This window comes from Cynocephalus volans, chromosome 10 (assembly GCF_027409185.1).
Source record: "Cynocephalus volans isolate mCynVol1 chromosome 10, mCynVol1.pri, whole genome shotgun sequence".
NCBI classification, from domain to species: domain Eukaryota; kingdom Metazoa; phylum Chordata; class Mammalia; order Dermoptera; family Cynocephalidae; genus Cynocephalus; species Cynocephalus volans.
In genome coordinates, this window is record NC_084469.1 from 105,860,396 (window position 1) to 105,888,392 (window position 27,997).

General features: G+C 52.4%; 1 protein-coding gene across 1 annotated transcript; it reads left to right on the forward strand.

The window, feature by feature from the left end:
- The first annotated feature begins 422 nt into the window (after positions 1 to 422).
- On the forward strand, positions 423 to 27,967 carry PKN1 (protein kinase N1). The gene is made up of 22 exons (XM_063111050.1): positions 423 to 623; positions 5,326 to 5,629; positions 7,380 to 7,531; positions 11,122 to 11,257; positions 14,866 to 15,011; positions 15,410 to 15,623; positions 16,458 to 16,652; positions 18,819 to 18,928; positions 19,020 to 19,163; positions 21,965 to 22,040; positions 22,122 to 22,263; positions 22,354 to 22,447; positions 23,964 to 24,043; positions 24,121 to 24,196; positions 24,291 to 24,382; positions 25,572 to 25,748; positions 25,997 to 26,059; positions 26,167 to 26,243; positions 26,456 to 26,598; positions 26,931 to 27,038; positions 27,129 to 27,209; positions 27,682 to 27,967. Exons 1-22 carry the CDS (start codon positions 603 to 605, stop codon positions 27,883 to 27,885), a joined length of 2,835 nt encoding a protein of 944 aa, XP_062967120.1. The 5' UTR covers positions 423 to 602; the 3' UTR covers positions 27,886 to 27,967.
- The last annotated feature ends 30 nt before the right edge of the window (positions 27,968 to 27,997 follow it).

Genomic DNA, 27,997 nt, shown 5'->3' on the forward strand with positions numbered 1-27,997 from the left:
TGAGATTTGAACCTAGATCTGCCCAGAGCTTATCTCCAGGCGATGGGAAAACTTCCATGCCCTTGAACGGGGACCTGAGCTTGCAAGTGCAGCAGGGACAAACGACTGTTCTTGTTTATGGAGGGATCCCGGGAGGCCCAAGTCCTCCGTCGGCCCCCTCTTAAACGCGGCTCATCCTTCTCTTCCGACTCCCGCGCGGTCCCACGGGGGACCCCTCGTCCGAGTGCGGTCGACGCGAGATCCAGACCCGGGCAAGGATGGGAGCAGACCGGGTGTTCCTGGCTCCGGGGCGGGGGGGGGGGCCTGCAGGCGGGACCCCGCAGCCCCGGGGGCCGCCGGGAGCCCCGCCCCCGGCCCCGCCCCCTCCCCGGACGCCGACCTCCGAGGTCACGTGACCGGGCCGGGCCGCTGGGGCCGGAGGGCGAGGCGCGCGGACACCGCGGCCTGGCCAGGCGGGGCCTGGGAGGTGCAGGCCGGAGCGGGCCGCGCGCCGGGGGTGGTCGAGCCACGGCCGCCCCCTGCCCGCCCCGCGAGGGGCGCACGCGCGTTCCTCTCGCTGCCCCTCCCTCCGCGCGGGGACCCCTGGCGGGCGACGGGAAGACATGGCCAGCGACGCCGTGCAGGTAGGCGCACCTGCGTCCGCAGCAGCGCAGCGGCCGGACGGCACCGGGGACCTCCGCCCGCGCGCTGCCGGAGCTCCCCGGACCCAGGCGGCGAGGGCGGGGGCTTCCTGGGCATCCGGCGCCCCCTCTGTGAGCCGGGACCGTGGAGCCAGCACGGGCCCCTTCTCAGCAGGTGGAGGTACGGATGGACTGGGGGGACCGGTCCCGGAGGCCCCCGCCGCACCCCCAAACTCGGCCGTCCCTGAGAAGTAGAGGGGGTGCGGCGGAAGCGCGACTTCGGGTGTCTGTGGCTGGCGGTGCGTCCCGGTGCCTCTCGAGCCCCCCCGCCCCCCGCACTCATCCCCCTCTCTCCAGCGGTCGGTTCCTGGCAGGTGCCGCTCCACCTAGGGCAGGTGCCTGGCGCGGTGCCCCGGGAGAGGAGGAGGCCGCCCGGCCCGTGCCCCTCCCCCGCACAACAAAGCTCTAGCCAACCCCAACTCCAGACAGCTTTACGATGGTCCGGACGCCACCCAGATTGGCACCTGTTGGCGGAAGTGCCCGAGTCACCTCATTAGATCGGGAGACAGGGGACCCCCACGCCCACCCCCCCGGCTGCCAGGTGGAACCTTATCCCAGGTGTGGAGTTTCCGGGTAAACAGGCTGGGGATGCTCCTATACCTAGAATCCTACCTATATGCATCGGTGGCAGGGCTGGGCCACCCCCCCCCACACACGTGACTGACACAAGCCTGCCTCCCAGCCAGTTTCTCCCTGTGCCACCTTGTGGGCATCACTGCCCTGGACTCACCTTCCCCATCTGTGACAAGCAGGACCAGGGTGACCTACCTTCTTTGGTTCAGTGACCCAAATCTGAGACATGTTTGTTCCTGTGGTGCCCCCATTGTCGCCTCACCATCCAGTCTATTGTCCTATGGTTGCTGTGTAACTGGGTTCTCATCTCCTTCTGCACCTGCCCCTGTCCCTTGTGTCTCCCTGTGACCCCCTGTGTCCCCCCAGTCCTGCTGATGGCCTGCCAGCCTTGTCGAGGAGCTGGGCGTATCTGGTGTTGCCGATCACACAAGGTCAGACCTTGGGGCTGGGAAGGGCCGGGGTCCCTGCCTCTACTCCTGGCCCAGGGAGGGCTGTGTAGGAATCCCCTGGTGCATGCATGCTCTTGGCACCACATATGACCTAGACAGGCTGTGATTCCTGGAATGAGGCTGGACCCATGCCCTGGTCCCCCTTCTCATCTCTTGCCCACTCTCTTCCCCACTCCTGGTCATCCCTTTCTCGTGGCTGCTTGGGCCTGCCCCCTGTCCCTCTGTCTGTCCCAATGTGTGCTTGTCTGTTCTGTGTCCGGCAAACGGATGTCCTGTCCAGATTCCGGAAACACCCAAGGCATTGAAATCTCCGGATGTGGGGGTCTGGGTCCCTGGCCACTCTGGGAAGAGGGGGATTCTGGGAGGTTGGTGCTCTGGGTCTGGGGTCTCCTGCTCCTTTATGGGAGGTGGTGGAGTAGTGATTTTCCAAGGCCAGGCCAGGCCCCTGATTCCTGCGTTTGCCTTGCTGGCCCTCAGGTGACCCCTCACCCCTGCGTAGAAGTGAGTCACCCAAGGGAGGAGGACCCAGGAGTCCCAGCCTCGCTCCCTCCCTGCTTTACATATTCTCAGGACTCAGCTGCTGGAGGTGGGGCTACGGGAGGCTGCTCCTCCTCTCTGTTGGACTTACTTCCCCCATTTGAGCTGACCCTGCTCCTGGCTGTATCCCTGCTCTGCCTGCTGGGGATAGGGTGGGGCTGACAGCGGGGTGGCAAGGATGGGGGGACCTGGTTGGGCCAGGATGGTATTAAGTGAGCCTGGGTTTCAATTCCAGCGCTATCATGTCCTCACTGTGTGCCCTGGGCCAAGTGCCTACGCCTCTCTGAGCTTCGGTTCTGCCATGGGAAAAGTGGGACTAAGGGTGTTCATGGGGGAGAGAGATGGGGAGAGAGATGGAGATGGGGTCAGTGCTTGGCAGGTGGGGCTGCTGTTAAATCGTTACTGGTGAGCATCATGGTGGGCAGCGCAGGGTGTGAATCCGTGTGCTTAACCCAGGGCTTCTCAGCCTCAGCACTATGGACATCCGGGCTGGATCACTGTCTGTGGTGGGGACCTTCCCGTACCTTGTAGGATGTTGAGCAGCATCCCTGGCCTCAATCTGATAGATGCCACCTCCCTACCTCTAATCATGACAACCACAAATGTCTCCACATTGTCACTTATCCCTAGAAGTGCAGACAAAATCCTCTCTCCATTGAGAATTACTGCTGTCACTTCTCTGAGCCCCAGTTTCTTCACCTGTAAAGTGGGGAGAATAATGGTAGCTACTCTGGTGTATAGTGAGGGGTTGGTAGGATTATGGGAATGATGCTCTTGGCCTGCGGTAATCCTCCCTGGGCACAGCTGCCCCCCCGAGATTGACCAGGAGCCAAGGATGACTATCTTCATCTGTGAAATGGATTCTCACAGCTGAGGAGTAAAGCACCCGGGTACTTCCTGGACAGCATTCAGATTCTGGGCATTCTTTTAAATATCTACCTTGCCTCCTGATTGCTGTGGGACCTTGAGGCAAGTTATGTCATTGCCCTAGGCCTCAGTGTCCTCATCTTGAAGATGGGGTGATAACAGTGCCTGTGTTGTGGAGTTGCATTAGGTGACCTTGGTGACATTTGTCGTAACTACTGTTACTAATAGATGTACTTGAGCATTAGTGTGTGCTCAGCAAGCAGTTTGCAGGCTGCTGCTTTGCGGGGCATTCTTGTCCCAGCCCCTCAGTGCCATCTCCTCATGGTGGTGGCCTCAGGGAGGTGCTGCTGGGTTGGCCAGGACCCTAGGCCTCTGAGCTGCGGTCAGCAGTAGTGGACGACTGGACTGAGAGGAAGCAGGAAGTTGGGACGGGCTGTCTACAGGAAGGGGGCCTCGCCTCTGCAGAACTAGCTGTTCTGACCCTGAAAGGGAAGTCAGGGACGGGGTGGGTCTGGCTGCAGGGACACAGGCAGGTACTAGCAGGGCTGGAGGCCCGTGGGAGCATGGGCATGTTGCGAGGACCTTGGGCAGTGTGCACATGTGTGTGAGCATGCACACATGTGTGAGCACGTGGGTTGTGTCCACTTAGGCAGGTGGGAGTGTGTATTGTATGTGTTCTGGAGTGACCCAGAGAAGCACTCATGGGTGTTTGTATGTAAGTGTATGTGCGGGTAGGCATGGGAGTGTGCATGCCTGTAAGCCCGTGTTCAAGGCACACCCCTGGAGGTATGGGAGTGTGCACACTTGTGTGAGCCCCTGTTCCATATCTGCAGGCCCAGGAGTGTACACACTTGTGAGCCCGTGTTCCGTGCACACACACGTGTGGGAGTGTGCATACATGTGAGCCCATGTTCTAGGTACATACCTGCAGGCCTAGGATTGTGTACACAGTTGTGAGCCTGTGTTCTGTGCACACACCTGCAGGCGTGGAAGTGTGGGTACACATGTGATCCTGTGTTCCGTGCACATACCCGTAGGTGTTGGAGTGTACGCACTTGTGAGCATGTGTTCCATGCACATGCCTGTAGGTATATGAACTGTGTACCCTCATGAGAGCCAGTTCGCCATGTACACACTACAGCCATGTGAGTGTGCATACTGTGTACGCCTTGGGCATTCTCTCCAGACAGGGAGTGAGTGCTGTCCCTGGGTTGCCCCATGGTCTCCGCACTGTAGTGCATGCTGAGGGGAAGGTGCCCTAATGCCCCAGAGCTGGGCCTGCGCAGGGGGTGCTGGGAGCTTACAGGAAAGAGGAAGTGGCAGCCCAGGGGCCCTGGCAGGGCTGAGGTTCAGGAAGAGGGCGGGGCTCTCAACCAGGACCCAGGATGGCGGAGGCCGATCCCCCTTTGGAGCAGGAGCAAGAGGTGGGGGCTGGGGTCATTGGGGGACAGGCGGAAGGGGACCTCAAACGACACAGGCCAAAGGCCCTCCTTTGGTTGGCTTTTGGTTTGAAACTGGGGAGAAGAGATGGGGTGGTGGCCACAGAGTTCTCTGTTTGGAGGATGAACATATCTGGGGCCCTTTGGGGCTCCCAGATTGAGGAGATAGAAGAAGAAGGAGACGGGACCCTATTCTTTAGAGTCCCAGTTGTAGAAGATAGGTGGAAGGAAGATGGGGCTTCCCCTCAGGACCCCCTGGTTTTGGGGAGCAGAGAGGGAAGACAGGGCCTGCTCTCAGGAACCCCTAGTTTAGGGAACAAGAGGGGGAAGATGGGGTCTGCCCTTGGGAACCCTTAGTTTGGGGAACAGCAGAGGGAAGATGGGGCCTATCCTCAGGACTCTCTTTAATTTAGGGGGTCAGCAGAGGAAAGAAATCTTCCCTTGGGGTGCCCTAGTTTGAGGGGGCATCGTGGGGGAGCAACAGGGTCTGCCCTCCAGAATCCTGCTGCATAAGGGACAGACAAAAAGAGACAGGGCTGAATCTGAGGGGTCTCCTAGTGTGAGGGGGCAGAGAAGGAGGAAGGCCCTTGGGATGCCCCAGTTTGGGAGAGTCAGGAAGCAGGGAAGTCCTGTCGCACCTCCCAGTTGCAGGGATCAGAGGAGGTGGAGCAGGCCCTGTCTTGGGAGTTCCAGCCCTGGTGGAGACTTGGCCAGGCTGGCTGTGTGAGTCTGCACCCCAGATTCCTCCTGGCTCCACTGACCCCATTCCAACCCCTGCAGAGTGAGCCACACGGCTGGTCCTTACTGGAGCAGCTGGGCCTGGCAGGGGCGGACCTGGCGGCCCCTGGGGTGCAGCAGCAGCTGGAGCTGGAGCGAGAGCGGCTGCGGCGGGAAATCCGGAAGGAGCTGAAGCTGAAGGAGGGTGCTGAGAACCTGCGGCGCGCCACCACTGACCTGGGCCGCAGCCTGGGCCCCGTGGAGCTGTTGCTGCGCGGCTCCTCGCGCCGCCTCGACCTGCTGCATCAGCAGCTGCAGGAACTGCATGCCCACGTGGTGCTGTCCGACCCTGCAGCTGCTGCCCGTGGTGAGCCAGGGACCTGGGGGTGCAGGATGCCAGGGGTTCCACTGCCTGGGGGCTCAGCCACAGTCTCCAGAGCCAGGCCACCTACCTCTCCACTGACCCCCAGGGAGACGCACTCAGTCACCGCCACTCCTGGTGTCATCATGCAGTCATAGCAAACACCAAACTCGCACAGCCCCCAACACCCAGAGAGATGCATACACAGTCACCAGTGCCTGGACAACAGTCAGAGATGTGCACACTGTCACACAAATACCTACACACACAGCCGCACCAACACCCAGGGATGTGCACACTGTCACCGAATACCTAAAGACACACAGTCATACCACTGCCCGGACATCACCCAGAGAAATATATATTGTCACATGAATACCCAGAAACTCTCACATAGTCATACCAACACCCAAAGATGTACACACTGTAACAGAAATACCCAGAGACTGTCATACACAATCACACCAACACCTGTATGACACCCGAAGACTTTTAAAAATATTTTAAATTTTTTATTTGTTTTTTAAATTTTTAATTATGGTTAATGGTTCAAGAAACACATAACATAAAATTTACCATTTGAAAGTGTACAATTCAATAGAATTAAGTATATGCACATAGTAGTGCAACAGATCTCTACAACTTTTTCATCTTGCAGCCAAAGACTCTTACAGTCATACCAACATCTGGACAGCACCCAAAGACTTACACAGTCATGAATACCCAGAGAAACATATAGTCACACCAGCACTCAGACGACACCCAAGGACTTAGACACGAGTGTATGAATCCCAGAGACTTTCACACAGTGCCACAACACCCAAAGACTTACGTACTGCCACGCAGCACCCAAAGAAACATACACATTATCACACCAACACACAGACACCACCCATAGACTCTCACAGAGTCACACCAAGCACCAGAGATTTACACACATAGTCCCCCAACCCTTATAGACTTACAGTCCCATCAACAGCCAGAGACCTGTATGCACAGTCTTATAAGACCTGAAGGCTCTATCAACATTGCTTATACCAATACCCAGCCCTTCCATATGCATAAGCATGTCAACAACTAGAGACCGACCCTGTCACCTCAACACTCAGGGACAGAGTGAAACCAACACCCAGAATCTCATACAGTCAGTTCTGCACCTGGATCCCCCCCATGGTCACACCACTCTTCAGAGATGCACATAGATGTGCGTCTGTCTGTACCAACACCCAGAGACTCAAACACAGTCACACCAGCACCTGGAGATCTAAACTCACAGTTGTGCCAACAGACAGAAACATATCCATAGAGTCCCCCAACCCTAGCACCCGGAATCACACAGTCATTCAAACATCTGGCATCTCATGGAGTCACAATAGCACCTAGGGAGACACATGCTCAGTCTTGGCAACACTCTGTGGTTCACAGACGTAACTACACCCACACCTCTGGACACACACAGAGCTGTGTGAGTCATTGAGGCCTCCCATACAGACTCACGCCAATACCAAGGACTTCCACACACCCGGACACTTGCCAGTGCTCATCTAGGCTGGGTCCTGCCCCAGCCCTGAGGGCTTTCACTGGGAGGGTGGACCCTCAGGCCTGGCTTCCCACCTGCCTGTCTGCTGGCTCCTAGCTCCTCCTCCCCTGGCCCCGGGGCAATATCCAGGCTGGGCTCAGGGCAGATCCCCTCAGCTGGGGCACAGCCTCCCGAGGTGACTAAGTGTTGACTCTCTCCCCCACCTGTCCCCTCTAGATGCCCCCCAATCCCCAGGGGCAGGTGGCTCTGCCTGCTCAGCCACCAACCTGAGCCGTGTGGCAGGCCTGGAGAAGCAGTTGGCCATTGAGCTGAAGGTGAAGCAGGGAGCGGAGAACATGATCCAGACCTACAGCAACGGCAGCACCAAGGTGGGGCAGCGTGCATACACACCCACACCCACCAGCACATGCATGCACCTGCACGTCACATACCTGCCAGCATGTGCACACAGACCAGCACATGCACACACATACACATGTGCACCACCCAAACATTCAGACAAGCACCAGCACATGTGCATACCCACCAGCACATGCACACACCCATACCCGCACACACTCCAGCATGTGCTCACACACACATATGCATGCACCCACCAGCACATGGACATGCCCATGTGCATGCACCCACCCACCAGCACATGTACATACCCACCAGCATGTGCACACCCACACCTGTGCATACTCCAGCATGTGCTTGCACACATATGTGCACACACCCACCAGCACATGTACACACCCCACCAGCAAACGTGCACCCACCCACACAAGCACACACCCACATGTGCACACCCACCCTTGTGCCCACACAGAACATTACATGTGTGCACACACCTGTGAGCAGATCACAGGCTTGGGGGGCAGGGTGCCATCTACAGCTGTCCCCATGGGAGGCTGGGACCCACTGGGTTGGGGACAGAATGGCTGATGGGTGACTTGGTGATAGGACTAGGGTACAGGTAGTTCATGGGAGCATATGGAAAACAGAATGACTGTGGATGCTGTCGGATAGACATGGCAGAGATCATCCCCTTTCCCACTTAGTCTCCCCCAGAGACTCGAGGGCATCCATGGTCAGGGCAACATGCAGCCTCTCACTATTGATGGTGTGTTCTGACACAGGTACACACAGTTATATCCACACCTTGACATACACATGCCATCATCATAACATCTAGAGACACACACAGACATGCAGAAACACAGAGTCCTGTGAACACCTAGGCACACATATGCCATCATGACACCTAGAGACACACAGCAGGAACAACTCTTAGCAACACGCATAGGATCACCACCATAGCCACAGCCAGACACCTCGATGCACACACCATTACGTACACACCCAGAGATTGGTGGTGTCACACAGACACACGAACATCTCCAGTCATGCCACTCCGAGGAACACACACACAAGTCTGCACCAACACCCAGAGATTCCCACACCCACAAGCACAGTCACACCTACAGCTAGAGACACAGTGTGTAGAGATCCCATGTGCTTGTGTGTGTGCACACAAATGTAAGTATCACAGGGGAAGACAGACCATGCAGGTTGTTTTTTTACCTGTTGTTTAGGTGTAACATACATATGTAATGTACAGAAAGCTTAGGTGTACAGCCCGATGAATTTTTACCTGTCTTTGCACCACCCACATCAAAGTACAGAACATTCCCAGTCTCCCAAAAAGTTACTTTATGCCCCCTGCAGTCAGTACCCAAACTTATGGGTATTTCGAACCACGGGTTAGCTTTGCCTGGTTTTGAACTTCATATATGGAGTCAGGCCGTGTCTTCTTTCCCTACTTCGATTTGCACATTTGTGGCGGTGTATGCACCCACCTTGGGCTGAGGATTCCCCCGAATGTCACAGCTCTCAGCTTCTATGTCACGGCTGAGATTCCTTGAGGGTCAGATAGTTCAGCTGCATGACAAAGTTCAGACTTTGGCCCGGAGAACACTGCATCTTAGATCACGCCAACTCAGATGCAGCACGTGTGTGCCCAGCATATAACAGGCGCTAATAAATATGCTTGCTGAAAAAATAAAAATACACCCTAAAATCTGGTGAGATGTTTCTCAACCTTTTATTCATTATCATTCCCCTAAGGAGACTCTTCTGACACTTTTTCCTAATCTTCTCACCCCATAAATTATTTTCTTATTGTGGTAAAATACCCATAACAAAAATTTTATCATTTTAATCTTTTTTTTTTTTGGTTGGCCAGCCAGTACAGGAAGCCGAACCCTTGACCTTGTTGTTACAAAACCATGCTGTAACCAACTGAGCTAACCAGCCAGCCTTCATCATTTTAAAGTGTACAATTCAGTGGCATTAGGTACATTCACAATGTTATGCAACCACTACTTATGTCTCATTCCAGAACATTCTTATAACCCTGAAAGGATATCCCATACCCATTAGCAATCGCTTCCCCTTACCTCTCTGCTGGCAACTACTAATCTGCTTTTTGTTTCTATGGATTTCCCTACTCTGCACCTTTCATGTAAATATATGTGGTCTTTTGTGTCTGGCTTCTTTCACTTGGCATACTTTTTTTGAAGCTCATTCACTTTGTAGCATGTGTCAATGCTTCATTCCTTTTTATGGCTGAGTAATATTCCATTATATAGTTGGACCACATTTTGTTTATCCATTATCAGCTAATGGACATTTGGGTTGTTTCCACCTTTTGGTGATTTTGAATAATGCAGCTATGAACATCTGTGTACAAGTATTTGAACACCATCCTATCAAATTTTAAAACACAGATCAACTGTCCATCTCTTTATGTATATCTATGCTGTATACACCGAAAGAGTAAAAGTTTTGCACCTCCCAAGAACCAATTTCTATCCCCTTGGGGTGACATTGCCCCCACTGAACATGAATAGAGTAGACATGAATCCCTTGCAGTTTCTTATCCGAATGTTAACGCAGCACAAAGAGGATGGAAAAATCCACAACCAGTTTCCGACACTCGTACACACAGAGGTCACGGGCTATACCCAGATGTGGTCATAACTTGAATCCCACATCCAATCATGTGGTCCCTTGCTTACTGCAGACTGTGTCACACACCTACCCAGTCACCCTCGTTGGCTAACCCATATAGCTACAGTCAGGGCTATATCCTCCACGGGGACCATCCACCCACATGCACGCCATTCTGACAGCTAGTGCAGACATAGCACCTGCTGGTTCCAGGCACAGCTCTGAGCCCTCCACGCAGATTAGCTCCTAAAGTCCTAGTCCAGCGGGGGGTCGGCACTTTGAGCACAGTTGGCCTTCTGTATGTGTGGGTTCCACACCCGTGAATTCAACCAACCACGGATCGAAAATATTCAGAACATTGTGTCTATACTGAACATGTATAGATATTTCTTCCTTGTCATTATTCCTTAGACAATACAGTGTAACATCTATTTACATAGCATTTACATTATATTAGATATTGTAAGTGATCTAGAGATGATTTAAAGTAGACAGGAAGGGCTAGCCACTTAGCTCACTAGGTTAGAGCAATGTGCTGATAATGCCAGTATTCCTGTAGTGGCCAGCTGCCAAAAAAAAAAAAAAAAAAGAAGTAGACGAGAGGATTTGTGTAGGTTATATGCAGGCACTATGCCATTTCATACAAGGGGCTTGGTCCTAGATCCAGTCCCCCATGGATACCAAAGAATGATTGTACTCCCATTCTGTGGATGAGGAAACTGAGGTCCAGAGAGGTTGAGGGGCTTACCTGAGGTCACACGGCTAAGTGGCAGAGCCAGGATACAAACCCCATGGACTACATCGCTCCACTGCACCCAGGAATGCATAGAAGTGCATGCTGTGTGCACTCACACACACAAGCACTCTGTCACATAGTCACCCAGGACCCTCATGGTGTGGGCAGCAGGGCTGGTAGCCAGACCCCAGCTGCCCAGCCTTCCTCTCATGGCCCATCTCCATCCAGGATCGGAAGCTGCTGTTGACAGCCCAGCAGATGCTGCAGGACAGTAAGACCAAGATCGACATCATCCGCATGCAGCTCCGCCGGGCACTACAGGCCGGCCAGCTAGAGAGCCAGGCAGCCCCAGAGGAGTTCCAAGGTGAGTCCTCACCCTGAGATAGCCTAGCCTGCATCCCACTTTGCAGGGCTCAGCCTTTGGCCTCAAAAAGGATCCCTTTCTGGGGCAGGGAGGTGGGTGTGTGACACACTATGTGACTGGAACCTATTCCTGATCCTCTCTGGGCCTCAGTCTCCCATTTTGTCCCATGCAAGGTTTGGACCAGATCAGGTATCGACAAACTACAGACCTCAAGCCAAAATCGACATGCTGTCCTTCTTTTGTTAATAAAGTTTTATTGGCACACAGCCACACGCATTCATTTACTGTGGTCCAGGCTGCCTGTGAGTTCCAACAGCAGAGCAGAATAGAGGAAACACTTTGTGGGACGTAACACTGATAATATTTCCTGTCTGATTCTTCACATAAGAAATCTGTAGACTCCTGGACTGGATGGTTGCCTTGACACATTGGCCCCTGTGTGTGTAGAACTGTGGGTGTCCCCAGAATGTGTGTATGTGTGTTTCTGTGTGTGCGTCTGTGTGCATGAATGCCTGGGAGTGTTTTACAAACTGAACGTGTTGGCATTGTCAACCTGAATTTGTGACAGGGTCTTGGTGTATTGTGTGAGGGGTTGGCAGTGTTTGTACTAATGGTGTGTGGCAGTGTTAATGTGACTTTGACTATAGGGACCTCAGGTTGTATGTATACCCTAGTAACTATGACAGTTTGTTTGTCACCATATGGGGTAGAGGAGTGTCAGCTCTTGGTGGAGTTTGTAACTCTGATGACAACATGTATGTTTTGCAATGTGTGTGTGTGTCAGTGCAACTCTCTGGGTGATTGTGTGTCTGTACTGCGGACATACGTGGTCTTTGCAGTAACTTTGTGATGGTACAATCACATCCCTCTGCCTCTGGTGGTGGTGTAACCATGGAGGACTGTGTGACTTTGTCCCTGAAAGTCTCGGTGACTGATTGAGCATTGTGTGACAGTAGCCCTACATCCTGGAGTGTGACGTGTTTCTAGACAATGTATCTGTGAATACTAGGGTCTCAGTGACATTGTGTCTGAATTGTTGGTGTCCGGATGAGTGCCACACACCTGTGGGTACAGTGTGACTGTGAGTGTGACCCTCTGTGAGGAAGTGCCAGGGTTTGAGTTGGGGTCATTAGGTCTGAGACTGTCCTAGGAACCTACAGTCATGGGTAAATGTGATCATGACCTAGTGCCTACAGCTGACAGATTTCCTAGACCTGTGTGACAGTATGTCCTTAGGCCTCTCCCTGTGCCACTGGGCAGCTGTGTGCTGTGATGGGCTGTGATTGGGTCCCTGAGACTTCACAATGGGTATGCCAGCCGGTCTGTTGCCCTGTGACATTGAGTCTCTGTGTTTGTGGGTGTCGTTGATACTGCCCCTTTGTATGACAATGTGATGGCATTACTGTGATTTTGTTCCTCTGATTCTCCCTGGGCCAGAGTTAGAGCCCTGGGACTTTTGCCACAGTGTGACTCTGTCCCTTTTTTTGACCCTGTGTTTGGGTATAAGGGTGTTTGTGTCTTGTAACTGTGTTTCTCTACCCCTAGAATGGTGTCCCTATGTCTGAGATGACAGGGCTATGTCTGCATAATGACAGAGCCTGACCCATGGACAGTGACCCTGTGTGGCAGTGTGACTGCATCTTTGTGACAGAGTGTGTGTTCCTCTGCGGGTGACACTGGTAACAAAGTGATAATGCCATTGTGTCCCTGTGGGCAACAGGGTGACAGTGACTGTGTAACAGTGTCTGAGTCATCTCAGGTTGCCATAACAAAGTCTAAGTGGCTTAAACACCAGGAATTTATTTTCTCACAGTTCTGGGGGCTGGAAGTCTGAGATCAGTGTGCCAGTATGATTGGGTTCTGGTGAGGGCTCTCTTTTTGGCTTGTAGACAGCAGCCTTCTTGCTGCGTCCTTACATGGTGGAGTGAAAGAGAGAGGGAGAGACCAAGGTCTCTGGTGTTTCTTTTTATAAGGGTACTAATCCCATCACAGGGCCCACCCTTAGGACCTCATCAAACCTTAATTACCTCCTAAAGGCCCCACCTCCTAATACCATTACATTCAGGGTTAGGTTTTCTACATATGAATTTGGGAGGGAGACACAAATATTCAGTGTCCCTGTGAATATTGATGAATCACTTTCTGTCAGGACAAAATAGAGCCGGGAAAAGCATGAAGGAGGAGACTCCTGCTTGCTTGTGTGAGATAAGAACTGTTTCCATGGACTTTTCTAAAATCCCTCAGAAATCCCTTCATGTCTTTCACATCTGTCAGGCATCTCCTGTTTGCATGTATGCACATGTTTCTGTAACAAAGTTCATCAGTAGACATTCTTTAGAACTGCAGTAACCAGATAAGATGCTCCTAGAAGAAACTGCCCAGTAATGGCATCTCAACCAGTGAACTGACGACAAATCAGACTTTGAGCTCCTGAAACCAATGAACTCCGTTTCCAAGCAGCTTACACGAACCTCTCCCTTTTCATCCATAAAAGCTTTCTCTTACCCTTCCCTTGCTGAATGCATTTGTAGCTTGCCATGGTATGCATTCAGATTACAGTCCTATTTCTTTTCTTTTCTTTTTTTAGGGGGAGGGGTCAGCTGGCCAGTACAGGGATCTGAACCCTTGACCTTGGTGTTATAGCAACATACTCTAACCAAGTGAGCTAACTAGCCAGCCCCTATAGTCCTACTTCTATTCCCAGATAAACTCAACATACTTGGAGATATTTTTCTCTAATGTATTTCTTCTAGGTTAACACCCTGTGGCTGACACCGTCTGTGTGGCAGTGTGATTATATCCCTGTGGTTATCCAAATGTCCATGGATGTCGCTGAGCCTGGTTGATAATGTAACTGCATGATGGTGACTGTTCAGTGGGGAGATGTGTCAACATCTATATGACAGTATGATTTGTGATCCTGTCCCTGTGGGTGACAGACTCTAGGTGAAAAATGTGATGGGGTCTAGGTGACAGTGACTGAATCCAGGTGATAATGTGACTGTCCCTGTGGGCCACAGCATGCCTGAGTCTGTCCCTTGGCTAACCTCTGGGAATGAAGAGGGACTGTGACAATGTGTTTGTCCCAAAGCCTAGGTTGACAGCATGCCTCTCCCTCTTTTCCAGTAAAAGCTCTTACCCTTCCCTCACCCAATGTGCTCGTGGTTTGTCATGGTAAGCATTCCAGATTATAATCCTATTCTTGTTCCCGAATACACTCAACATATTTGGAGATATTTTTCTCCAAAATATCGCTCAGACTCTCCCTGCATAAGTGGAACTATGTCCCTGGGACTGTCCCTGTGGGTAATTGTGTTTGGATAAAAGAGTGACTGGGGAGCAGGCCGGTTAGCTCCGTTGGTTAGAGCACTACCTTGTAATACCAAGGTCAAGGGTTCGGTTCCCCTTACCAGCCAGCTGCCAAAATAAATACCTCTGGATGCAAGTGTGGCTGACTGCCTACCACGTTCTGGGAGAAACATGAGGCATCTTGGTGGCGGTATGCCTGTGGCCAGTGCATGTTCCTGCGGATGGCAACGTGTCTGAGACCAGGTTGGTTGAACCTGGGCCCAGGGCTGCTCTCACTGCCCCGTGTTCCATGCCCGCAGGCGGTCCAGACCTGGGAGCTGTAGAGCTGCGCATCGAGGAGCTGCGGCACCACTTCCGAGTTGAGCACGCGGTGGCCGAAGGCGCCAAGAACGTTCTGCGCCTGCTCAGTGCGGCCAAGGCTCCAGACCGCAAGGCGCTCAGCGAGGTGAGGAGAGGGGCCTCGTAGGGGGCGGAGCTTCGTGGATGGGCGGGACTTCTCCAGAAACGGGCCGTGGTGAGGGGCGGGGCCTCAACTAGGGGTGGGGCATTAGCCTGCATGGGTCACTGTAAGGCGTGGAGCCTTACTGAGAGGGTGGGGTCTCAGCCTGGGATGGGCCACGGTAGGGGGCGGGACCTCGGCGAGGGGCGGGGCCTTAGAATGATAAGGGCCACCTTGAGGGGTGGGGCCTTGATGAGGGGTCAGGGTCCCAGGCAGGGATGGACCTCGGTGAGGGTTGGGGAATCAGCAGGGTTGGGACCAAGTTGGTTGAGATTTAGGCTTCTAGGGAGGAGCCCAAGGTAGGGGCGGGACCAGAGTCTGCAGCCCCACCCTTCCCTCCGCAGGCCCAGGAGAAATTGACGGAGTCTAACCAGAAGCTGGGGCTGCTGCGAGAAGCGCTGGAGCGGAGGCTTGGGGAGCTGCCCGCTGACCACCCCAAGGGACGGCTGCTGCGAGAAGAGCTCGCTGCGGCCTGCTCTGCTGCCTTCAGCGCCCGCCTCGCCGGGCCCTTCCCCGCCACGCACTACAGCACCTTGTGCAAACCTGCGCCTCTCACAGGTGGGCCTCAGACCTGGCCCCACTTCCTGCAGCTCTTGGGTCTGTGACCCCTCTGATTTCCCCAGCCCTGGGACCCCCAACCCAAATCTCCATTCTCCCCAACCCTGGGCTCTCTCCTATCCCACTGTCCCTTCCTCTCTCCAGTCCCCCAGTCCTCTTGTTCTGGACTCTGTTTCTCTGGCCAGACTAGCCCCATGCACCCTGGACTGTCTGCCCTGCTTTGTCCTGTGATTCTAGGCTTCTGCCCAATCCCCACTTCTCCCCACTTTCTCCACCCCTCCCTACCAGGCCTGGTCTTTTTGCACTAGCCGTGGTCCCCCAGCCCACCCGCATTTTCAGAACCCTCAGCCCTGCACCTCTGACCCTGCCAGGCCAATCAGCCCTACTTTCCCTGGACCCCTCAACCTTTGTACCTCCAGACCAGCCCTACCCTAGACCCCCAGCCTATCTTATACATCACATCAGTCCACTGAATCAGCCCACTGGACCCCCTAGTTATAACCTGTTCCTCCGTGCCTTGAGCCCTGACCTCTGCCCTGAACCTATCTTCTGTCCCTAAACCTCAGCACCCAGAGCCCCTCCCCACTTTGGTCCACCCCAGCCCTGCTCACAGCCCACCCCTGCTCACTTCCCACCCCCCAAACCACTTGTCTCATATTCTTACATCCAGGCAAAGGCATCCCTGCCTCAAACCCCCTGCCCCTCCCTGGTTGTCCCTTATCAGCACCCACTTCTATGATGGCAGCTTCTGGATGTGTCCCCTTCACCTACGACCCCCTCCCCTCAGCCTGCCCCAGATGTGGCTGCCCCTGAGCCTACCTGCCTTTGCTACAGGGACCTTGGAGGTACGCGTGGTGGGCTGCAGGGACCTCCCAGAAACCATCCCTTGGAATCCTTCACCCTCGGTGGGGGCTCCTGGGACCCCAGACAACCGCACCCCCTTCCTGAGCCGCCCATCCCGGGGCCTTTACAGCCGAAGTGGGAGCCTCAGTGGCCGGAGCATCCTGAAAGCAGAAGCCGAGAACACCAGTAAGTGGGCATCATGGGCACTGAGAGATGAGGAGGGGAGGGGGCCCTGATGAGAAGGGGAGGGGGTCCACATATTTGTAACCCTTTAAAAAATGAATGCATCACACCCATTAGGAAGACGACTATAAAAACAACAACTGCAGCAAAACAAAACAGAAAATAACAAGTGTTAGTGAGGATGTGGAGAAATTGGAACCTTTGTGCACTGTGGGTGGGAATGTAAAATGGTACAGTTGTGAAAAACAGTATGGAGATTCCTCAAAAATTAAATTACTAAATTAAATTTAAATTTTATTATTATATATATCGAATTACGGTATGATTCAGCAACTCCACTTCTGGATACCCAAAAGAATTAAAAGCAGGGTCTTGGCCATTCCACTATGTAAACATATTTCAAAACAACATGTCATATAATAAATATATATGATTTTTATTTTTCAGTAAAAAATAGTGATACAAGGAATTTTAAAAGTAATGAAAGCAGGATCTCAAGATATTCATACACCTGTAATTATAGCAGCACTATTCACAATATCCAAAGGTGGCAGTAACCCAAGTGTCCATGGACAAATGAATGGATAAACAAAATGTGGTAGATCCATACAATAGAATATTATTCAGGTTTAAAAAGGAAGGAAATCCTGTCACAGGCTGCAACATGGATGAAATTTGAAGACATTATGATCAGTGAAAGAAGCCAGTCACAGGACAAATATTATATGATTGCACTTACGTGAGGTCCCTAGAGTCGTCAGATCTGTAGAGACAGAAAGTAGAATGGTGGGTGCCAGGGGCTGGGGGCAAGGGGGAATGGAGAGTCATTATTTAATGGGGACACACTTTCAGTTTGGGAAGGTTAAAAAGAGTTCTGGAGATGTTGTGATGGTTGCACAAGAGTGTGAAATGTTCTTAATGCCACTGAACTATACACTTAAAAATGGTTGCAATGGTAAATTTTATGTATATTTTACCATAACTTTTTAAAAACACTAATACGTACAAAAAAAGTGTGCATAAAAAAAGAATAACAGTAGACCAAACACTCATGTTACCACCTTCCAGTTCAAGAAATAAAACATGGCCAGCTCTCTAGAAGACCTCTCAGGCCCCCTCCCCAGTTCCAGCCGTTGCCTCTGTCCTAGGGGTAGTTGCTCTTCTGAGTTTTATAGCTTTCGTTTCCTTGCTTTTCCTTGTAGTTTTAGCACCCGTGTACACATGTCCAAACAATGTAGTTTAATTTTGCCTGATATTTCAACTTTATGTAGATAGAATCACATGGGTGGTATTCTGTGGCACTGGCTTACTTCATTCAACATGTTTGGGAGATTCATGCACATGGTTGTGGAAACTGTCACTCATTCATACTTATTCCTGTTGAATAGTCCATTGTGTTAGACTGAGTCATATCAAATTGCCTTTTTTTTTTTTTTTTAGGTAAAAAAATCATTGAATATCAACAATTTCATAGTTCAGCTGCTAAGACTGTTATCACAGTTTATATATTAATTCTCGTCTTAATTGACAATGGGATGTTTCTAGTTTGGGCCATTATATAAGCACAATATGTATTCATCTACTGATGTACACCTACATGCATTTTCCCAGACAGATACTTAAGAGTGTGGCTGGCCAGTTAGCAACTTGGTTAGAGCACAGCCTTATGATGATACCAAGGGGTTCTGATCCCCATACAGGCCACCTGCCAAAAGAAAAAAGAAAAAAGGAGTATACTGCTGGGACTTCCATGTAGAATAAAAGTGAATTTGGATCCCTACCTCACACCATACTAAAAAAATCAGCTGGATTAAAGCTTTCTTATCGGGCCAGCCCGTGGCTCACTCGGGAGAGTGTGGTGCTGAGAACACCAAGGCCCCAGGTTCGGATCCTATATAGGGATGGCTGGTTGGCTCACTGGTTGAGTGTGGTGCTGACAACACCAAGCCAAGGGTTGAGATCCCCTTACTGGTCATCTTTAAAAAAAAAAATAATAATAATAATAAACAAATAAATAAATAAAGCTTTCTTATCAAAGGCAAAACTATAAAGCTTTGCCAAGATAGCATAGCAGAATGTTATTGGGGGGAAGGGAGGTTTGTTAAGAAGATACTAGAGACCCTCCTCCCCCAGTATTTCCTGGCGGTGCCCTTTCCCACCTTGTTTTAGGTGAGGTCAGCACTGTGCTCAAGCTGGATAACACAGTGGTGGGACAGACGTCTTGGAAACCGTGTGGCCCCAGTGCATGGGACCAGAGCTTTACCCTGGAGCTGGAGAGGGTAAGTGGAGTTGGGGCACAACAGGGCTTAGAGGAGAAGGTGTCCTGGGCATTGGGCACCCCAAGAGATGGCCCTCTTCCTTTCCCTCAAGGCACGGGAACTGGAGTTGGCTGTGTTCTGGCGGGACCAGCGGGGCCTGTGCGCCCTGAAATTCCTGAAGTTGGAGGATTTCTTGGACAACGAGAGACATGAAGTGCAGCTGGACATGGAACCCCAGGGCTGCCTGGTGGCCGAGGTACAGCCTGCCCCCTGACCCTGAGAAAATGCCTCCTGTCTCTCCTGCTCCAGTTTTCTGGAAGGGGAATGTATTAGTTTATTTCTGTTGCTTATAACAAAATACCTGGAACAGGATAATTTGTAAAGAAAAAAAAATTTATTGCTTACAGTTTTGAAGGTTGGGAAGTCCACAGTCCAGGGAACAAGTCTGGTGAGGTGACTCTACAGCAATACAAGGATCTCACATAGCAGAAAGTGGCGGAACACAGAGAGAGAGAGAGAGAGAGAGCTCCTCATGCACTCTCCTTTTAAAGCCCTCAGAACCACGCCCCTGACCAGCATGATTAATCCGTTCAATATGGCATGGTCCTATAATCCAATCACCTCTTCAAGTCCCCACCTTTCAATTACCATAATAGGATTTCCCACCCTCTTAACACTGTCACAGCGTGGATCAAGCTACTAATACATAAAACTTGGGGGATACAATTCAAGCTTCAATGAGTTTGGGGGGGACATTCAGTCCACAGCAGGGAAGATACATTTTTAGATTGGTCTCTGAATCTTGATACTAATAACACCAAGGTCCAGGTTTCGATCTCTGTACCAGCCAGCCGCCACCAGCCGCCAAACACACACAACACAAAACAATGACACAACGACTTTAGCTGGGATTGGTTTTGTTCTTTGGCAAGATATTTTTAAAAAGAAAGAAATCACGAAATTTCTTCAAGCCAGAAAAGAAAAACAAAAGGTGGTAACATATCGCAGGGATTGCTCCCAGAGATACAGTCGTGTCAACAGAGATTCCTTTCACAGTGTTCTTTGGGTTAGGGTCTAAATCAGGGTTTCCCACCCTTGGCATTGTGAACATTTGGGGTTGAATCATTCTCTCGGGTGGGGCGTCCTATGCACTGTAGGGTGTTAAGCAGTGTCCCTGGCCTCCACCCACCAGATGCCAGGAGCAACCCACCCTCCCAACACCAGTTGTGACAACCAGACATCTTCAGATATAGCCTAGTGTCCCCTGGTTGGGAACCCATGGTCTAAGTAACATTCCTAGCCAATACCTTGTAGTATGAGCCAAGCCCTGTCCTAAGTGCTTTGGTGACATCAGCTCATGAATTCTCTCAACCACCCAACAAAAGAAAGAATGTTGTTTGTTGAATTTGACAGAAGAGGAAACTGAGGCACAGAGTAGGAAAGTTACTGGCTCCCTCCTTTAGCGAAATGATCCTCAAAAATTATTTTAATTTGCCCTTAACCTATATGTGTGCCCCATTTTACATCTATTTCTATCTATATATCCATGTGTATCTATCTATCTATGTCAATATCTATATAATCTATGTATTTTCCTATCTGTCTACTATCTGTATCTGTCTGTGTATCTATCTATACGAGGGTACTTGAAAAAGTTTGTGGAAAAATAGAACTAAAGGATAATACGAGTCTTTCCACAAACTTTTTGAAGTACCCTCATATCTATCTGCAGCTCTCCATCTATCTCTCTCTCTATATATATCCATATGTATATCAGTATCTGTCCACCCACCTACCCATCCTTCTATTCATTCATCCATCCATCCACCCACCCACCCACCCACCCACCTGTTTCTCCATGTATCTATATCCACATGCAGAAATTCTTACATGATCTGATCATCAGGGGCCTCTGAAAGAAAGGAGCAGAGAGAAGGACTGACTTCACACGATGGGGCAACAAAATTGATCTCCTGTGAGGAAAGCTGTCCAAAACCAGGTGTAGAATAGCAGTAGGTGGCCTGAGGTTCAAATTCTGAAACGTTCCTGCTGCTTTCCAGGTTTACTTAGAGCGTTCTGTTTGGTTCTCCTGCCTCTACAAAAGCACCATCTGATAGTTTTTTTTGCGGAGGGTGGGTGGCTGGCTGGTACAGGGATCTCAACCCTTGACCTTGGTGTACAATGCTGCTCTCTGACCAACTGAGCTAACCAGCCAGCCCCACTTCTGATAGAACTTTCTGTGATTCTGTTGTCACCTCGGCTGCAATAGTTGAGTTCTATTATAGATGGAAATGTTCTCTATCTGAAATGTGGCTAGTGTGATGGGGAACCAAAGTTTTACTTCAATTTTAACTAAATTTTTTTTTGGGGGGGGCGACTGGCTGGTACGGGGATCTGGATCGTTGCCCTTGGTGTTGATACTGTGCTCTAGCCAACTGAGCTAACCAACCAGCCCTAAGTTTAACTAATTTAAATTGCCATGTGTGGCAACCATGACTGACACTGCAGTTCTGTGACTTCAGCATCTTCTAGAAGTTGTGTTGGAGTTGGGAGAATTAAACTAGACCAAGAGTTTCTTTACAGGGGTGGGCACCAGCATTGCCTGGGGGGCTTATTGAAACACAGAGTGGCGGGCTCCATCCCTGGTGTTTCTGATTCAGTAGAGCAAGGAGTCTGAGAATCTGCATTTCTAGCAACTTCCCAGGGAATTCTGATGCTGCTGGTCTGGGACCACACTTGCGGATTCAGGGCACTAGATGATGTAGGGCCCATTTGCTGGACTTGTCTGTTTATCTTGTTGGGTTGGACCCCCGCCCCACCTCTAGAGGAGGGTGTGCTTGTCTATGTTTTGCTTTTCCAAGGTGGCACTTAAGGAGGTGATCAGTGAATTGGATTAATGACCCCTTTATACATCACATGGTCCTCTGGGGTTGAATGCAATGCCACAGCAATGGGAACCCCAAAACATCTGGGTGCACACACCTATACTCCTAAGGGCTTCCTCACCCAGCCACCTGTGGGTGGGCAGGACCCTCACAGTTTGGCCCCTCCCCCCAGGTCACCTTCCACAACCCTGTCATTGAGAGGATCCCTCGGCTCCAACGGCAGAAGAAAATCTTTTCTAAGCAGCAAGGTGAGGGGTACTTCAGGGCTGGGGAGAGGACAGGGGTCCTGGGAGTGACACGGAGGGTGACACCTGTTCCCATCCCCCCAGGGAAGGCATTTCAGCGAGCTCGGCAGATGAACATCGATGTTGCCACGTGGGTGCGGCTGCTTCGGAGGCTCATCCCCAATGCCACAACCACAGGCACCTTCAGCCCCGGGGCATCTCCAGGACCCGAGGCCCAGTCCACAGGGTAAGGAGGGAGGGCCCGAGGGTCCCTGCGGCCCCTCGTTGCTTCCCAGGGTGCTGGGTTCCAGACATACCCTGCTCCCCTCTACTGCAGTGACATATCTGTGGAGAAGCTGAACCTCGGGACCGATTCGGACAGCTCACCGCAGAAGAGCCTGCTGGGTCCTCCTTCCAGCCCATCGAGCCTGGTGAGCATCCCCCTTCTCTGTCCCCCCAGGCCTGCTGCAGGCTCAGAGACTGCCAGGAACTTCCCCAGGGTCATACAGCACCTGTCTGGCCGAACCAGGGCCCGGTTCTCTCTCCTGGTTCAAAACGTGAGTTTGGGAGCCAGGCTGCCTGGTCTGCCACCTCCTGACTGTGTGACCCACGTCAAACAGCTTCACCTCTCTGTGCCTCAGTGCACTGCCCTGTCAAACAGGCATGTTTCAAACTCATGTGAGTGACAGCAGTCGAGACGGCAGTGTTCACTAGGCAGGGGTTACAGAAAGAAGGGGGACACAGGAGAGCCTGCTGGAGTGGTGGAAATGCTCTCCATTGCAATCTAGGTCAGAGGCCTCCATGTGTTTTCCACAAGGGGACAGATAGGTGACAGTTTTGGTTTTGTGGGCCAGACAATCCCTGTCTGCATCATAGAGCGAAAGAGCCGCAGACAAAATACACGTGAATATGCATGGCTGTGTTCCAGTAAAACCGCACTGGTGGACACTGAAGTTTGAATATCATAGAACTTTCATGGGTCATGAAATATTATTCCTCTGTAAAAATGTTTTTTCCCAACCATTTAGAAATGTAAAAACCATTCTTAGGGTGGTGGTTACCTGTGAGGATTCGTATTATCTTCCAATTCTATTTTTTCATGAACTTTTTAAAGTATCCTGGTACGTGTAACAGCTGGTTCCTTTGCCCACCTCGCTGAACGCACAATTACACATCTTTATTTATTTTTTTGGCAGCTGGCCGATATGGGGATCTGAACCCGTGACCTGGGCGATATAAGGCTGTGCTCTAACCAACTGAGCTAACTGGCCAACCCTGGTTGAATGTTTAAAACAGTGTCTGTAGTACCTGCTTGTGATGGACCAACAGGTCATTTTTTTTTTCTGTTTTAAAAAGTGATTTTGATTCTTTTCAAAGTTATATGTGCATGTGGTATAAAGAATTAAGACTAATACCAAACAAATAGATAAAATACATTTGGAATATAAAATGTGCTGGGGAGAAAAATAAAGCAGAAAAGGCAGATGAGCGCTGGCTGGTTAGCTCACTTTGGAGAGGGTGATGCTGATAACATCAAGATCAAGGTTCAGATCCCCGGACTGGCCAGCTGCCAAAAACATAAAAAGAAAGAAAAAGGACAGGGGGTGTTGAGGGGTTCCATTATTTAATACCGTGGTCAGCTGACCACCTACAGAGGTGACATTTGAGTAAAAGCCTAGGAGGAGGGAAGAGCCATGTAGGTGTTGGGAAAGAGAGTGGTCCAGGAAGAGACAACAGCCGTGCACGGGTCCTGGGGTAGGAGTGTGCCTGGCGTGTTCAGGGCACAGGGAGGGGAAGAGTGTGGCTGGAGGGGAGGGGGCGAGTGGGAGGGGAGGTGAGGAGAGAGAGGGGAAGTGACAGATCATGCAGGGACTCAAAGGCTACTGTGGTTATGCGGAGGGCAGAGGTGACTGACATCCCCACTTTGACCTCCTCTCTCCGCTGCAGAGTTCCCCAATCCAGGAAACCACCACTGCTCCCCAGCTGCTTGCAGAGACCCAGGACACCCCAGGACCCACCCTGTGCAGGTGATGCCCCTGTCCTGACCCCCCACTCACCACCTCACCCTGCTGGCCCCGTCCCTACCAGTGTCCTCTTTCCACAGCCCTCTAAGGAAGTCACCCCTGACCCTCGAGGATTTCAAATTCCTGGCAGTGCTGGGCCGGGGTCACTTTGGGAAGGTGAGGTGGAGGGCAGGGAGTTGGGGGGCTGGGAGTTCAGACCCCTGGGTCCTGGGCTGGCCACTCAGGCCATCCTTACCCACTGCTGTTCCAGGTGTTGCTCTCCGAGTTTCGGTCCAGCGGGGAGCTCTTCGCCATCAAGGCTTTGAAGAAAGGGGACATTGTGGCCCGAGACGAGGTGGAGAGGTGGGCACCCTGCTCCATCCCTCTGGGGACCTCTGTCTTCTGGGAAGTGAGAGACAGAGCTGTCCTCTCCTTGGAGCTGCAGGCAGAGCAACTTGTTATAGTCCCTGGCGCTTATTAGCCTAGAACTTAAGATAATAATAGCTCTTAGAAAGTAGGTATTCAGTAGCTCATTTGTTCCCCATGCACCCTATAAGATAAATAATGTTAATTTCCCTATTCTGCTGATGACACAGAAAGGTTGGACAATTTGTGCAAGGCCACACAACCAGTAAGCAGCAGGTGCAGGATTTGAACCTAGGGACTCAGGCTCTGAGGCCTGTGCTCTTAATGGTGCCACCTCACTGCCTGTACTTTGGGATAAGGGCCCTGGGTTCAAATCCCAGCTCTGCCAGATATGCTTGGAGATCCTGGGAAGTCATTTCTCCCTTCAGAACCTCAGCCTCCTGATATATAAAAGGGAAGTAATGCCTTCTTTGCAGGGTTGTCAGGTGGATTAAATGAGAGGATATATCTAAAGCACTGGCACAGCGCCTGACCCCTGTAAACACTCAGCAGAAAAGCAGTGAGATTGTCTTCAGTCCTCTGAACATCTTTTTAATAATCAGGAAGCCAACTCAGAAAAGGATTAAGCAAGTAAAGGAATTTATTGGTCTGGATCAGAGAAGTCCAGGGGTGGGCTGCCTTCAGGCATGGCTGTATCCAGGTGCTTGGATGATGTTTCTCGGTTCTGCTTTCCTCTGTGTAGGCTTTTCTTGCAGTCCTCTTGTAGGGGATGAGATGCCCCTTACCCCAGCAATTTCAGGCTCATCCACCAGCTTTAGCCTTTCTTCCTTAATAATTCCAGTGGAAATTCTGGGATTGTGCCCTGTTAACTTGGTTCACCTATCCCCAAATCAATCTCTGACCAGAGAGATGGGGTGCTTCAATTGGCCTGGGCTTCCTGCCCACCCCTGGTAGTTCCCCAAAGAGAAGTCAAGGGGCTGTTACTACGATGATGGATGGATTCTGGGTGCCTGTTTAGCAGACAGGGCTGTTGAGGTTCAGAGATATGAAGCAACTTGCCTAAAGTCACACAGCCATGTGATGCCCTCAACAAACATCTGTTGATTGAGGACTCTTGGGAATTTGAGTCAAGAGTGGAAGGCAGCTATGGTCTCTGACCCCTGCCACCCGCCCCCTCCCCTCCCAGTCTGATGTGTGAAAAGCGGATCTTGGCGGCAGTGACCAGAGCACGACACCCCTTCCTGGTGAATCTCTTCGGCTGTTTCCAGACGCCGGAGCACGTGTGCTTTGTAATGGAGTACTCAGCCGGTGGGGACCTGATGTTGCATATCCACAGCGACGTGTTCTCCGAGCCCCGTGCTGTGTGAGCCCAGCCCCTGGGCCCGGCCTAGCACCCTCACCCTGCCTCCTGCCCCAACACCCCAACAGCTTGGCCCCAGGAGGCTGGCAGCTCCCTTCCCACCCCTCCACCCTCACCGTCAGGCTTTGCCTCCCCGCAACCGCCTGGATTTGGGGGGCACTGGGGAAGCTTTTGAAGATGTGGGAGCCAGACTTATTGACCCTCTGCCCTTGCAGGGGGCCCAGCGCCCTCACACCAGCCTCTCTCTGCAGCTTTTATTCTGCCTGTGTGGTGCTGGGGCTGCAGTTCCTCCATGAACACAAGATTGTCTACAGGTGGGTGCATGCGTGTGCATGCTCTGCCATGATGGGGTGGTCCTCAGGCTTCAGGCAGGGCCCAGACCCCCCACTCATCCTTCTTTATATCCCCTGTCCCCTCACAGGGACCTGAAGTTAGACAATTTGCTCCTGGACACTGAGGGCTATGTCAAGATCGCAGACTTTGGCCTGTGCAAGGAAGGTGAGGGGCTGGGATCTGAGAGGGCTGACCTCTGGGGATGAGACGAAAGACGGGGGAAGGAATGGAGTCCCCAGCCCTACTCTGGGTTACTCCCCACCTGATCGGGGACAGGTCTGGCTGTCTGGATGACCCCATGCTGGGCTGAGCTAGAACTGGGAGCCTAGAGCTAGAGCTTAACCCCCCAAAACCTCACATGGCCTTACTGCCCCCAGGGATGGGCTATGGGGACCGGACCAGCACATTCTGTGGGACCCCGGAGTTCCTGGCACCAGAGGTGCTGACGGACACGTCATACACACGGGCTGTGGACTGGTGGGGGCTGGGCGTGCTTCTCTACGAGATGCTGGTTGGTGAGGTGAGGCCCCAGGTTGCCCCCACCCTGCCAGTTCCTTGGATGGCACTGGAACCTGCGTGTGCCCAGGGGTGAGGCTGATTGGTGCATGGGTGGTTCAGTGGTAGAATTCTTGCGGGCCGGGGGTGAGATGGGAATCTGCCCCCGCCACATGCCGTGTGACTGGGGGCTGTTGACTTCACCTCCCTGGCCTGTTTCCACATCTATAAAATGGGAATCCTTGACTCCCTGTGCAAGCCAGCCCCCGAGTGAAAGGTGCAGCCACAGCGGAGGGCTCAGGTGAGGTGGACTGGCCAGAGGAGGGGCCCAATTCACCTGGCTGTCCCTGTCCCCAGTCCCCATTCCCAGGGGATGATGAGGAGGAGGTATTCGACAGCATCGTCAATGATGAGGTCCGCTACCCCCGCTTCCTGTCGTCGGAAGCCATCGGCATCATGCGAAGGGTGAGGACCGCCCTGCGTGGGGTGGGCCTAGGGGAGGGGCTCTGGGGCCCAGGAAGTGGACAGACCCTGATGCAGCGCTTCCCCCTCCAGCTGCTGCGCAGGAACCCAGAGCGGAGGCTGGGGTCCAGCGAGCGGGATGCAGAAGATGTGAAAAAACAACCCTTCTTCAGGGTGAGGTCCCCCCAGGTCCTGGCCATCCCCCCACCACCCGGCCATTCCTCCCACCAAGAACCAGTTCACACCCCCCACCCCTCAAGGCCTAGTCACTTCACCTCAAGGGTCTCATTGCCCCCAGGCCTTGTCATTCCCCTCAAACACTGTCAATTCCCTTTGATACCCTCACTGCCTTCCCTCTTGCTCCTTGCCCACCCCCACCCCCACCCCCATGGACCCTCCTACATCCACATCGACTCCAGGCTGGCCTGGTGGGGGGCATATCCCTGTGTATAAGCCCAGGCTCCCCCACTGACCACCAAGGCCCACCCCCACTGTGATCCTGAGCCCCCAGGCCCTTCTACTCCCCCCCTCTTTTCTTCTGTCTTGTGGCTCCTCATGCTGGTCCCCCAGACCTGGGACTGACTCCTCCTGCAGCCTGCCCCTTCTACTGCCCACGCTGACCCTCTTTCCACCCTCCACCCCCCAGACCCTGGGCTGGGACGCTCTGCTGGCCCGGCGCCTGCCACCGCCCTTTGTACCCAAGCTGTCGGGCCGCACCGATGTCAGCAACTTCGACGAGGAGTTCACGGGGGAGGCACCCACGCTCAGCCCTCCCCGCGACGCGAGGCCCCTCACCGCCACCGAGCAGGCGGCCTTCCGGGACTTCGACTTCGTGGCCCGGGGCTGCTAGCCCCTCTCCTGTACCTGCCCCCGCCCCCAACCAAGAGCTCTTAGTTTTTAAAAAGGCCTTTGGGATTTGCCCCAGCCATGCATCCTTCGTGTCTTCTTGTGCTTAGAAATGG